The sequence below is a fragment of the Cucurbita moschata genome, unplaced genomic scaffold (assembly GCF_002738365.1).
Source record: "Cucurbita moschata cultivar Rifu unplaced genomic scaffold, Cmos_1.0 Cmo_Scf00005, whole genome shotgun sequence".
NCBI classification, from domain to species: domain Eukaryota; kingdom Viridiplantae; phylum Streptophyta; class Magnoliopsida; order Cucurbitales; family Cucurbitaceae; genus Cucurbita; species Cucurbita moschata.
In genome coordinates this window covers 5,862,409-5,873,646 of record NW_019268521.1, presented here as the reverse complement: position 1 = coordinate 5,873,646, position 11,238 = coordinate 5,862,409, and the positions used below count along the sequence as shown (strand labels likewise).

Here is an 11,238-nt window from a genome sequence, read left to right as displayed (position 1 = left end):
CATGATGAACCATCCAAGGGAAGAGAAATAATCAAACCTCAGGCGCATGATCAGGTTAAGGGGTTGATGATTGCAGCTGTAATGACAGGAACAGTGATGTGTAAAAAAGATACATTTGTAAGCAAATGAGGGATAATGTTGGCGGTGGGAAAATGAAGGCATAAAGCGGCCTCGTGGAGTTGGCCAATGAAGAAGGTTCAAACGAAAGGGATTGAAGGATATGATTTAGTGTAATGGTGACATGTTAGGTTAGTGATTGGATTTCGAATTGAGGAAAGCAGGGTGGGTCCCTGTCACAGTCAAGCTGATAATTGGAACGGGTCAAGTCAAAAGAGTCGAGCGGCCTAATGAATCGCTGAGCTCTTTGGAGGGCTTTCACTTGTCAAAACGGTGGTAAAGCAGTGGTCTGGGTATATCTCTCTCACCTGCATGTGCTTGCTTTCGAAGATGGGTAAATTCTTTTCTGTCTCTCTCTCTCTCTTTTTTTTTTTTTTTCTCTCAATTCTACCGTCAAAAACCATGCACCGCTATTGCACCTAAAAGCCTTTTTCTTTATTCTCTTGCTTTTGCGACTGAAAGCTCAACCAATGTCTGAGGGTACATTATGTGTAGGCTTTTTAGAAAATGACACAAGCTTTTGTGCATTAACATGCTCTTTACTAGGTGCTAGCAAAGATCAAAACTGTATCATTCTGGAAAAACCACATTGCAATCTGAGACGACCCATTTTCAAAAATACAAAATTTCTTCTGCCAGAAAGTGGTTGGTTGGTTGGAAATTCTTTGAAGGATTTCACTTGCAAGGTCTGAAAAGTTCGGGGTTGAAAAGTCAAACAAGCACTTAGTATGAATTTATTATTATACTAACCGAGGTTTTTATGTTGAACCTCGCAAGTTACATACTATGTTCTTCGGATCAAACACAGTTGAAGTTTTGAATAATACTGTGTTTGTGAGCATAATCTCAAAAGTTCTGAGGTATATAAATATCGACGAAATTATTGGGATTTTTATCTTTGTTTCTTCTGATTTCAATCATTATTGAATTAAAGATTGAATTATAGATCTTTAAGATGCCAATCAATAGCTATCCTTGAATTGGTGGCATTATTTGAAAGTAAAGTCACGTGGATGTACATTCTTAGCCGGCTTAGTATCTATTAGTTTGTACCTAAAATAATTGTTATTCAAATTCTTACAGGTGTTCATGGGAAACATGTAACTGAAAAGTCCAACGTCGGTGACAACAGAATCACAAATGGCAGGGGCAGTACAGCCATCCATCTGCAGCTTGCACTGTTGAGAAAAATCAAAATTGTTGCAACCCAATCCACAATCAGATTGGGTAGTGAAACCATGATGATTACGGGTGTACTATTACCCGACCCGACACAAAGCAAAAAACTGGAAGAAAAAAATATTCCATGTGGGGATCCTGCACACATGCAGCATCATCAGGTATCGTGGTTGCGTGATTTGAGCACAGTTTAGGATTAGAGAAAGCTCCTGAATTATAATGAAAACCCATGAATGTCTTCGATTATTTAGACAGGTTCAATCAGATTTGTCTGTATGCAGTTCAATTTCAGCCCAAATCTAAAACTACAAGACTTTTTATGTCAACCCCTTTGAAAAGGCCTAATATTTAGCTTAACCAAACTGATGAAACTGAATCTCTCTCTCTCTCTCTCTCTCTCTCTCTCAGACTTTTTTATATCAACCCCTCTGAAAAGGAGTGTAGTATAGGTTTTGATGGTTGGATGTACAGAAAACAATGGCAAAATTCGCTGTTGGGGTTTCGGAATTGGGTTTTGGTAGGGCTGCCCCACGCATCTCCGTCTTCATTGATGCTGTTGTACTGTCCTACCTGCTCACACTTCCCTTTTTGTCCGCTCACTAATCTTTCTCTATCTTTTTTCTCCAATGTTTTAAACAGTTAGCAGCATTTCGAGCAGAAAAGGAAATGCCCCTCCGCTGACATTGCCTCTATTTAATACCACAAAACTTTGCTAATCCCAATTCCCATAAATGCTCGAGTGGCATAAGTAAACGAAGGCGATTAGCTTTCAGAATCAAGTTTGACTAATTCAAAATGAGTTGTTCGTTACCTCAAAAGGTGGCTATGAAAATTGCTGGCTGTGGTGCATCTCTTGTGTGGGGAACCCAAGTTCTATGCTATTAATTCTGCAAATGGAACCTGTCGGGATTTTAAGGCGGTCCATTCTAAATTCAACTATTGTGTACTCTCTAAGCACAAAAGAGAGTGAAAAAAACGAAGGACCCGTGATTTAACTCCTTTTTCGCTTTAAATATGCTTCACCTTAAGCAGCAAATAAAGAAGGGGAAAAAAAAAATATATGCAAAGAACTAGGAAGTCCAGGCCATTTAGGCTTTAGCAAATATCAGCAAATTGGGACCATTGTAAACATTAATTGGTGTAATATAATTCGTACACCGCGTCATTACTATGCTCTCAATCAGGTCACTACAATATAACTCTCACTTTTCTCTTGAATAATACAAAATTTATAGCTATGGTGACAGTGTTCTTGAGTAATCCCTCCACACGCTGGAGCTGGTTCATGGACCGCCTTGGCTGTCTACATGGCCCACGACGCCATTGTGTACGAGTGTCACGTGTCGATTGATTATATTGCATGGCCCATGATTTATGTCTGCTGATTATAAGCACGAGAGGCTCCCAATACAGAAGCATATCATCCCCCTAACCCCGCAAATATAACCCCACCCACCACCACTTTACGACGGCGCTGGGGAGAAACAGAATTATATGAGAGGAAATTATGAGAAACTACAGAATGGCGAAACGGCATTGCTACCCACTTTCAATTGCGCATTCAATTTCAGGTCACCAAAACGGTTCACTTTTTCTTGATTCCCTCTACTGCTTGGAGGAGGAGGAAGAAATTGGGGATGGACATTCCCAGCCAAAGATCGAAGCTTTCTCGATAAATGTTAACGTCGATTCCCCGAATTCTGTGTTCTTGTCGGACAGGGACTTTCTCTGGGAAGACGAGGAATTGGTGTCTCTGTTCTCAAAGGAGAACAGAAATAAGCTCCACGATGCTCTCCCACACAATCCCTCTCTAGCTGCGGCTCGCTCCGACGCGGTTGAGTGGATTCTCAAGGTCAATGCCCATTACTCCTTTACTGCCCTCACCGCCGTTTTGGCCGTTGATTATGTCGACAGGTTCCTGTCCAGCCCCCATTTTCAGATTGACAAGCCATGGATGACCCATCTCACCGCCATTGCCTGTTTATCTCTCGCTGCTAAAGTGGAGGAAACCGAAGTTCCCCTTCTTTTAGATCTCCAGGTAAACACAATTCCCATCTCGTTTGAATTCAATCTCCACATTTACGATTGTTAATTTCTTAAATCAAAATTGGGTTGTGGGTTGTCTTTTAATTTGTGGTAGGTGGAGGAAAATAGGTACTTTTTCGAAGCTAAAACCATTAAAAGAATGGAGATTCTTGTTCTCTCTACGCTTCTTTGGAGAATGAATCCGGTGAACCCACTTTCATTTTTGGACTATATTGTAAGACGGCTCGGCTTCAAGGACCAGCTCTGTTCTGAATTCCTCTGTAAATGTGAAAGATTACTTCTTTCTGTCATTTTAGGTGAGCCCCTATCAAAATCGACATAATTAATAACACCAAATTTGACTTCTGTCTTCATTAATTATTCTCTTTAACTCCCAGATTCCAGATTCGTATGCTTTCTTCCATCAATGATAGCAAGCGCCATTATTTTTCAAGTTATCAACGACAAAGAACCCCATGTCGCAGCAAAATACCACGATCAGCTTCTGGGTTTTCTTCAAATCGACAAGGTTTCTTTCTTTTTTCCTGTTTCCCCCTTTATAGTCGTCTTTGGCAAACGAATTAACCGAAACTTATAATGTTTTTGTCGTGCTCTGTTTGTTCGGGTAGAATAAGGTGGAAGATTGCTCACAATTCATCATAGAGGCTTCATCGAGAGGACACACAAACAAACAAAGATTTGGTTTAGTGGACATGTCGTGCAGCTCAAATGGTCGGACTCAGAATGTGGACCGTGTAGTGTCGTCGCCGGAGACAGCAACGAAGAAGAGAAAAATTGATGAACAGCCACCGTAGAAGCAGAATTTTCAGTAGAATTAGTTGACCCTTGGGGTTCATTTAATCAGGCTTATAGGTGCTTGTACTTTTTGTTTCTCTGGTACACCAAGAGTGTACGTTCAATAACTAATATATATATATATATATAATTTATAATATGATCAAGTCAAATTGTGGCATTAATTGTAACGTTTCCACTCCATCGTCGAAGAAAGCGTAATATTTGAAGCTCATTAAGTGATGAAATTGGAAAGAGAAGAGAGTGGGGTACGCATTAATTTCTTATATGATCAATTCAAATTGTGGGTTTGGTTTGCATGTGAGAGAAAGGAACCCGCTGTCGGCAATAAATAATAATAATAATAAATAAATAAAAAGACAAAAGTAAAAATCAATCTAGTAAAAGTAACAGCCCAAACAAAATGAACATGTTCTGTCAGAAAAAAGCGTGATAAAGCAATGCTTCCGCCATATTTACTCTCTTTATTCATATTATTTTATGTTGATATGATAAAAATAGTAATATGCACAAAAAAAAAAAGTGAAAATTTACTGATTCTTCCCATTTTGAGCACTAATTTGAGTTAGTTGCCACTTATTTAGGATGGATGTGGGTGAGTGGGGTTGATAATACAGATTTTTAAGCTTAGTGGTTACTTATTTTCTAACCCCAAGTATATCAGGTTAATAGCAAATATATCGGGTAGATATTGTCTCGTAAGTAGATATTATTTTTTTTTTGGACTTCAGGAGTAGACCTCTTTTAAAATTTTGAGGAGAAACTCGAAAATAAGATTACACCGCTAGCAAATATTGTGAAAGAGAAAGATAACATTTACTGGCCCATTTGATTTTCCTCTAATTTTGTTGTTAATACAAGTCATTAATACTAAACTAAGGACTTTTCTGCTGCTCTGCTTTTGAATGACCCTTAGGTGTTAGTTGAATGATGAGACATGATGATGAACACATTCATTTCCCTACATGGAACACTCGAGATCAGTCTACAAAAGCAAAAGGTAAGGTAAGCTGTGTTCTGAATTCTGAAAGGGTTGGCGGCACACACCACAAATAATTCAAACTCAGTTGCCGGATACTAGTTTGGGAACAAAACCCCCGTATGATTGTCTTCATCTAATAAAAGATTGGAAATTGGAGCTTCCATGGCAGACCTGGCTGACAATCATATGGGCTGGGCCCCGGCTTCCCATTACACACCCTTCCCTTCTGAATTGAAACCCACATTCCTCGCGTGAGTCTCATAATTCAACACCCTTCCGATCCTCAGATTTTACTCACAGCAGAAGCGGAGGCAGAGGCAGAAGCAGCAGAAGCTAGAGGTAATTCAAAAGGCCCCACTTCTGAGTGAAAGAATCCAATGGCCCGCTGCTTCTGCTTCTCTTCCTGTAATGCATATGAGCTGCGATTGTCCCAACTGCAACGTAATTCCAAAAATAATGAACATTTACGTAACCACAAAAATAATAGAAAGTAAAACTGCCCCTTTCTGCAAAAGATTTGAGCCCCATTCATGTCGCCGCAGCAGATAGAGTACGGTCTATGTGGTCCGGTGAAAAGTGGGTTGTCGTTTCATTCACGGGTTTTTCTTCTTCTTACTTCTTTTTATATTCATTTTTTGAAAATAATTGCTCCCTAACATTCCAAACTGCAAACGGACGAGGATAAAGGGTTGGAAAATGCCTGTCCCCTGCTCTGCTCTGCTCCACGGTCATGTAATTGGAAACTAGTGTCCATCCGGGTGGGACTGCGCTGGAGGCAAGAGTTCAAATTAGTAATATGTGGAGAATTTTTAGATCAAATCAACAAGACAAACTCTCATGTCGGCTTTTAAACTACTATGCACACACTAAAGCAAAAATGGACTTGGGAAAAGAAGTTAAAAGTGCTGGAATTTCATATAGTGCTCTGCAGAAACGCAGTGATGAGAACATTAACGAGTTCGCAATGAAGTTTAGACGACATAGAAATATATACAATGATATGAAAAGCCGCCACAACGGGGTAAGGCTTGAATAGCTAATTTGATCTAAAGATGATTGCATGTTTTAGTCATCGGCATTGTTGGTGCTTGTTTCCATATTCTCAGGCACATGGTACGATGACAAGAAAAATGTGTTCTGATTCTTCCTTAAAAACCTGCAACAAACATACGCATCAAAACAAGACAGAAACCCACAATAATGTCTCAAAGCACACGGTAGTGAGGAGAGGAATAAATACTTGAGCAAGTCAACTAACTTCTGCTGCAGTTCCGTCAAAGTCTCCTCTTCAATATTGGCTTGAGACAACAACTCAGGCAACCTAACTGCGATTTAGAAAATGCCCGCATAGCATCTTCAATTATGACCATTAACCACACATATATTGCACACTAGTGTATGCAAATAAGAACCAGGGTAATCAGTATTACCGAATAGACGTAGAAGGTGTTCGGCGCCATATATGGAAGAAGGGGAGACATCATGAACAATCAACTCTTCATATTGTTGGCGCTCGCTTTTGTATAGAAGCATTGCGGGTAGTGCTTTATCAAAGTAACAAATCAGCCCCTTCACTATTTCTCCAACGGATTCATCTTTCCTGTTATCATATAGCATTATTAAGACGATGAAGAACGGGGTGTAACAAACAACATACTTACGTTCCATCCTTCTTCAGCCTGTATTCAAGATATTTCTTCATGATATCTTCTACATTAGGCGTACGAGGGAGCTTTACCAACTGCACAGCAAAATATAATTAACAAACCCCAAATTACAAGATCATTAGATTCTGTGAAAGTAATAATGGCCATGACAAAAGCAAGGCAGATATCACTACCTTCCCAAGATGCGTTACAAACTCACTGTCATCAACTAGTTGCTTCTTTAGTTTAAGTGGAATCTGTATGCTCACAAGCTTTTCAACGTTCACGGCATTCTTTTCCTACCAGTAAACAAACGAGATGCTAAGTTCTTTTTACAAGAAACAATAACCAGCAAAAGGCTGATGAAATAAAAAGCATGAAAGAAATAATTCAAGGGTGGGGGAAGAGGGGAAAGGAGAGTGCGCTCAGTAACTTTATAGGGCCACTAGCAACATTTAACTTAGGCATACCTTACTAGCATCATTCTTTCGCTTCCTCCCTTTTACCACTGCACATAGATATATAATTGCTTGAACAGATTAAACCAAGAACAAGATTAATTATTTCTCGGGAAAAATAATGCTTCATGTCAATCTTCAGACTAGTTGGCAGACGTTTCTCAAATAAACTGAAAAATACAAGCATCGCCTACGCTCCAATATTGTACAGTTCAATTTGTCGGGATTTTTGCTGATGCTTGTAGAATGTAGAAATGGTTATAAGAGCGACAAGATCAGACAATTCTTTTATCTAAATTCTAAAGTTCTCACATTCTCTTAATGCAAGGAACCTGGACACAACTAACTATAGTATATCCATGAACACTCTACAGTTAAAGATACAGAACTAGAAGTCTAGAATAGCCCTAATATTAGGATTTATAGATTGAACCTAGAAATGGTCCTTTTCCAGTTAAGATCCTAAATGCTAAACCCTTAAAGTGCAAATGTCCTTTCCAGTCACATCACAATCATCATAGTTATTGCTTCATCTTGGTTGGACTAATACCTTGAACTAACCACGCAATATAAATGCCAAGATATCATCAGACATTAGGTTGTCATCTTCCAGAACACTCCCAACTTAACAACATTTACTTTGGGTCAATAATCTTGGCATACATAAACTAGCACTCCATGTTTAAATTAATAATTTTACTATTTCTATCTGCAAATTCTTTTACAAGTTCTGATGTTCTCTCTCTCTCTTCCTCTCTGTATGAGAAACAAACCTTCTATTGATTTAGAAAAAAATTAACAGCAAAAGTACGATTAGAGACGTCACTAGAGTAGGGGACACTATGAAGAGCAGAGAAACTTCCCACAGTTCTTTTTATTTAAAAATCCAAGTGACCAGGCTTTGTTCCCTTCTAACCAGATACATTACATGACCAGGCTTTGTTACCTTCTAACCATATATAATACACTGCATAAAGCATTTGTGTTCTGCTGAGATGAAGAGCCAGCCACCCAGGATAATTGGAGAGGTTGAATAAATTTCCAAATTTTCCATTTCCATCTCTATCGGTGCACTGTTTTTAGTTCCAATATCCTAAATTGAAGGCTAACCTACACTTAAGTTTAAATAATACGCAGCAATGCATATGTTATTAATTAAACAAACCAGCAATTACCATTCTTGGGTTTAATCTGGGATGCTCGAGCTGCCTTTTTGTCAGTCCCTCGCTTCTCATTGAGTTCCAGCTGTTTCTGCACATTCTCTTCAGTAAACTTCAGTAATCGATCAAGTCCTACCCACTCATCCCAACTGTTCCATAAAATAAATGAGGAAATAAAAGATCTATGGTCCAAGTAGTAAAGTAAATGCATGCACAGAAAACATTTTAATATACCACTCGTTCCAACTGTTACATAAAAATAAACGAGGAAATAAAAGATCTATAGTCCAAGTAATAAAGTAAAGGCATGCATAGAACAAGGACGCCCAACATTTTCATAAACTTATACCTAAAGTACTTACCTGTCTTCCTTGCAGAAGGAAATATAATTGATGAGTAAAGATAACAAAGATTCAAATAAAAGATTGCAGAACAAACGAATATTGGAGTAACACCATCGACAAAGAGGTTGAAAATAAGGAAATCTCTTTTCTCCTCTTGTTTGGGTTGTGAATGTCTTTTGAAGGCTTTTCATTGGACGTCTTCAAGTAGTGTCCTCAAAGGTATCCAAGCAAGTGGTAGCGAATCAATCTTAATCATCTCCAAGATGCAGATTGATACTTGTCTTGGGTGCTTAGATGAACAGGAGATTGGTAGTATATCCTAGGAGTTTGGAAGATTTTGGTAGGTGGTGGGAAAATTAGCTTGTGGAAGATTACTTAAGTAGGCACTAGCATTGACGTGGAGGAAATCTTTTATAAGCGGAAAGAATGGCGTGCTTTTCTGAAAGTACCTCAGTGCCCGTATGCACTGAGGCAGTAACCTTATCTCTCGAGACCAATGATTAGAAAGATCCCTAGCAGCCTGAAGAAGCACAAGAATGCTATTTCCTTTGAAGGTGGGGAACATCTATCATCCAACCTATTTTGTCTTATATGCTCATAATATATGTTGTCTCTTCTCCAAATACCAAATAAAGTGGCCAATATTCTTGAATACAAAGGAGAAACTTTCTCGAGTTGGAGAAGGTAATAATTCTATTGGCCACTTGGGAGGGTGGAAGAAAGTCTATTTCACAAAGAAGATGGTGGCCTGCACATCACAACCTTGAAGGCAGTATCTCAAGCAAATAAAATGTGTTTTGATCTCCAAGTACGTTTGGTGATTTATCCATGAAACTGACTCTCAAGGGCATTTTAGTATCTCAATCAAATAGGGGGCGGAAGTGGGGGTTATTTACAGCTAATAGTCATAGGTTAAAAGGTACTAGTGCCTAGAAGTTTAGGGTCTATCGTAAAACACTTTGTGACCAGACTCTTTCAATCAGAATAACAAGTGACCTTAATACCAGCTTCTCGGAATGATTCATAGGTGAAAAAAGCCACAAGATTTGGTCATTCTTAGAATCTTCAACGTAGTATGTTCTAAAAATGTCATGTTTGTGTGAATATTGGTGTTGTCCTAATGGAAATTTGAAGATGGCTTTAGCTAGACACTTCGAATAGAGAGAATTTTCCAATCCGACTTGTTTACCAGTGATGCAAACAGGCCCAGTCAACAAAGAGACAAGCTTGTCTGCCCGTTAGACAAGTCCTAAGGTTTTTTATTTATTTTTTTTTTTTTTTGCGGGGTTCTCTCAAAGCTTATACAGATTCCTGTTATGCCTAAGTTTTTTGTTTTGGGTTAGTTTTTTTTCTTTAAATAATTGAAAGTTCTGATGCCTTTTTCACCTTCAAGTATTTATTTTTTCATGGTCAAAAGAGAAACAAAATCAACAATTATGACATTGATCTCAACACAAACTTTAAAGACATTTCAGCACTGAATTTATGATATCCCTGCAAGCAACATTGACTCCCTCCAATCTACCTCTAAAGTAGAACCAACAAAACCAAAAGCCTGAAGTAGATTTAGTGGGATGCCTAGCAACAAAAGCAAGAAAACACATAAAGAACAAGAAATTTATATGCTGAAAAGGAGATAATCTAAAATATCAACGCAGTTTCCATGTATAAAAAAACCCAACAGGTATTTAAGCAGTAGATTAGGAGGGCCAGGAGTGAGCGAGAAGAGGAGAGTGGTCACTCGACAACATATATCAAGAAAACAACAGGCCTAGAACAAATATTCTGTCCCATAAACCATCAGATTAGATATGGGAACTGTCTCGGTCATTGATTAAATCAAAAGGAGGACTCACTCACGTTTTGCTCCATCCCTGCAAAACAAAGAACATGGTCTCAAGATCCCCCTTCATGCACAATACCCCTTCCCAGAAGAGAGACAAGACACACACACACACTCAAAGGCACACAAGCATATTCTACTTACAAGGTAATGAACATAACATCTCCATTCTTTCAACTGATATTCTGTTTTCAGCACCTATCAAAAAAACAGACACCTAAAAGTAAGAAGACAAATAAGCTAGATTCTATAAGTTTCACAGTAATAACTAATTTATTTAATGCGCCTAGAAAGGCTTTATAACATCCCAATCAAAAATAGGATCATAAAACGGGCCCCCAATGAAAATCATCTGAATACAATCCTTCAGAGAGGGTACGATCAAGTATTCAATGAAGAATGTGGGGGGAGGGGGTCCATAGAAAGCATTCAAGCCAGGATTGGATGGTTGAATTTAGAGTATGCTAGCCTGGCAGGGCTAGGAATGAAATTCAAGATGAGGATTAGTTCATCACAATTGATGCATACTACATATTATAAGAAAAGATTGAAGTAGTGTTGCAAACTCGACGTTCTAGACCACCAAAATAGAAATGTCAGAACTTGCAAAGATTCATTCTTGAAACAAAATTGAGGGTTGATTATTACAAAAAAAAAAAAAAAAAAAA

At 38.5% G+C, this 11,238-nt stretch overlaps 3 protein-coding genes across 7 annotated transcripts in view; 2 read left to right on the top strand and 1 right to left on the bottom strand.

Moving 5' to 3' along the window:
• The first annotated feature begins 28 nt into the window (after positions 1–28).
• On the top strand, positions 29–2,493 carry LOC111443292. The gene is made up of 3 exons (XM_023081053.1): positions 29–451; positions 1,201–1,457; positions 1,936–2,493. The coding sequence occupies exons 1-3, from the start codon at positions 430–432 to the stop codon at positions 1,975–1,977; spliced, it is 321 nt and encodes a 106-aa protein (XP_022936821.1). The 5' UTR covers positions 29–429; the 3' UTR covers positions 1,978–2,493.
• A 220-nt stretch (positions 2,494–2,713) lies between these two features.
• On the top strand, positions 2,714–4,285 carry LOC111443288 (cyclin-D3-3-like). Its single transcript, XM_023081046.1, has 4 exons — positions 2,714–3,334; positions 3,437–3,638; positions 3,720–3,850; positions 3,951–4,285. The coding sequence occupies exons 1-4, from the start codon at positions 2,804–2,806 to the stop codon at positions 4,134–4,136; spliced, it is 1,050 nt and encodes a 349-aa protein (XP_022936814.1). The 5' UTR covers positions 2,714–2,803; the 3' UTR covers positions 4,137–4,285.
• A 1,717-nt stretch (positions 4,286–6,002) lies between these two features.
• LOC111443289 (protein MRG1-like) overlaps positions 6,003–11,238 on the bottom strand; it is a 6,495-nt gene continuing 1,259 nt past the window's right edge. For 3 of the 5 annotated variants that reach the window (XM_023081048.1, XM_023081051.1, XM_023081050.1), the window contains 9 exons: positions 10,715–10,768; positions 10,588–10,601; positions 8,399–8,532; positions 7,236–7,273; positions 6,960–7,064; positions 6,781–6,860; positions 6,550–6,719; positions 6,360–6,444; positions 6,003–6,275 (listed from right to left, as the gene is read on the bottom strand). In XM_023081048.1, the coding sequence (XP_022936816.1) occupies positions 6,185–6,275; positions 6,360–6,444; positions 6,550–6,719; positions 6,781–6,860; positions 6,960–7,064; positions 7,236–7,273; positions 8,399–8,532; positions 10,588–10,601; positions 10,715–10,768 (771 nt within the window). In that variant the 3' untranslated portion in view covers positions 6,003–6,184. Of the gene's footprint in view, positions 6,445–6,549; positions 6,720–6,780; positions 6,861–6,959; positions 7,065–7,235; positions 7,274–8,398; positions 8,533–10,587; positions 10,602–10,714; positions 10,769–11,238 lie in introns of all 5 variants that reach the window. The other 2 variants (XM_023081049.1, XM_023081047.1) reach the window with 2 other exon arrangements.

What these genes read in the sequence shown, in the direction of transcription:
- LOC111443292 (XM_023081053.1), top strand. Translation starts at nt 430, where the DNA reads ATGTGCTTGCTTTCGAAGATGG. An exon ending in GTGCTTGCTTTCGAAGATGG is followed by an intron (nt 452 to 1,200) that starts GTAAATTCTTTT and finishes AAATTCTTACAG; the next exon opens with GTGTTCATGGGAAACATGTA. An exon ending in CACACATGCAGCATCATCAG is followed by an intron (nt 1,458 to 1,935) that starts GTATCGTGGTTG and finishes TGTTTTAAACAG; the next exon opens with TTAGCAGCATTTCGAGCAGA.
- LOC111443288 (XM_023081046.1), top strand. Translation starts at nt 2,804, where the DNA reads ATGAGAAACTACAGAATGGCGAAACGGCATTGCTACCCACTTTCAATT. An exon ending in CCCTTCTTTTAGATCTCCAG is followed by an intron (nt 3,335 to 3,436) that starts GTAAACACAATT and finishes AATTTGTGGTAG; the next exon opens with GTGGAGGAAAATAGGTACTT. An exon ending in GTTTTCTTCAAATCGACAAG is followed by an intron (nt 3,851 to 3,950) that starts GTTTCTTTCTTT and finishes TTGTTCGGGTAG; the next exon opens with AATAAGGTGGAAGATTGCTC.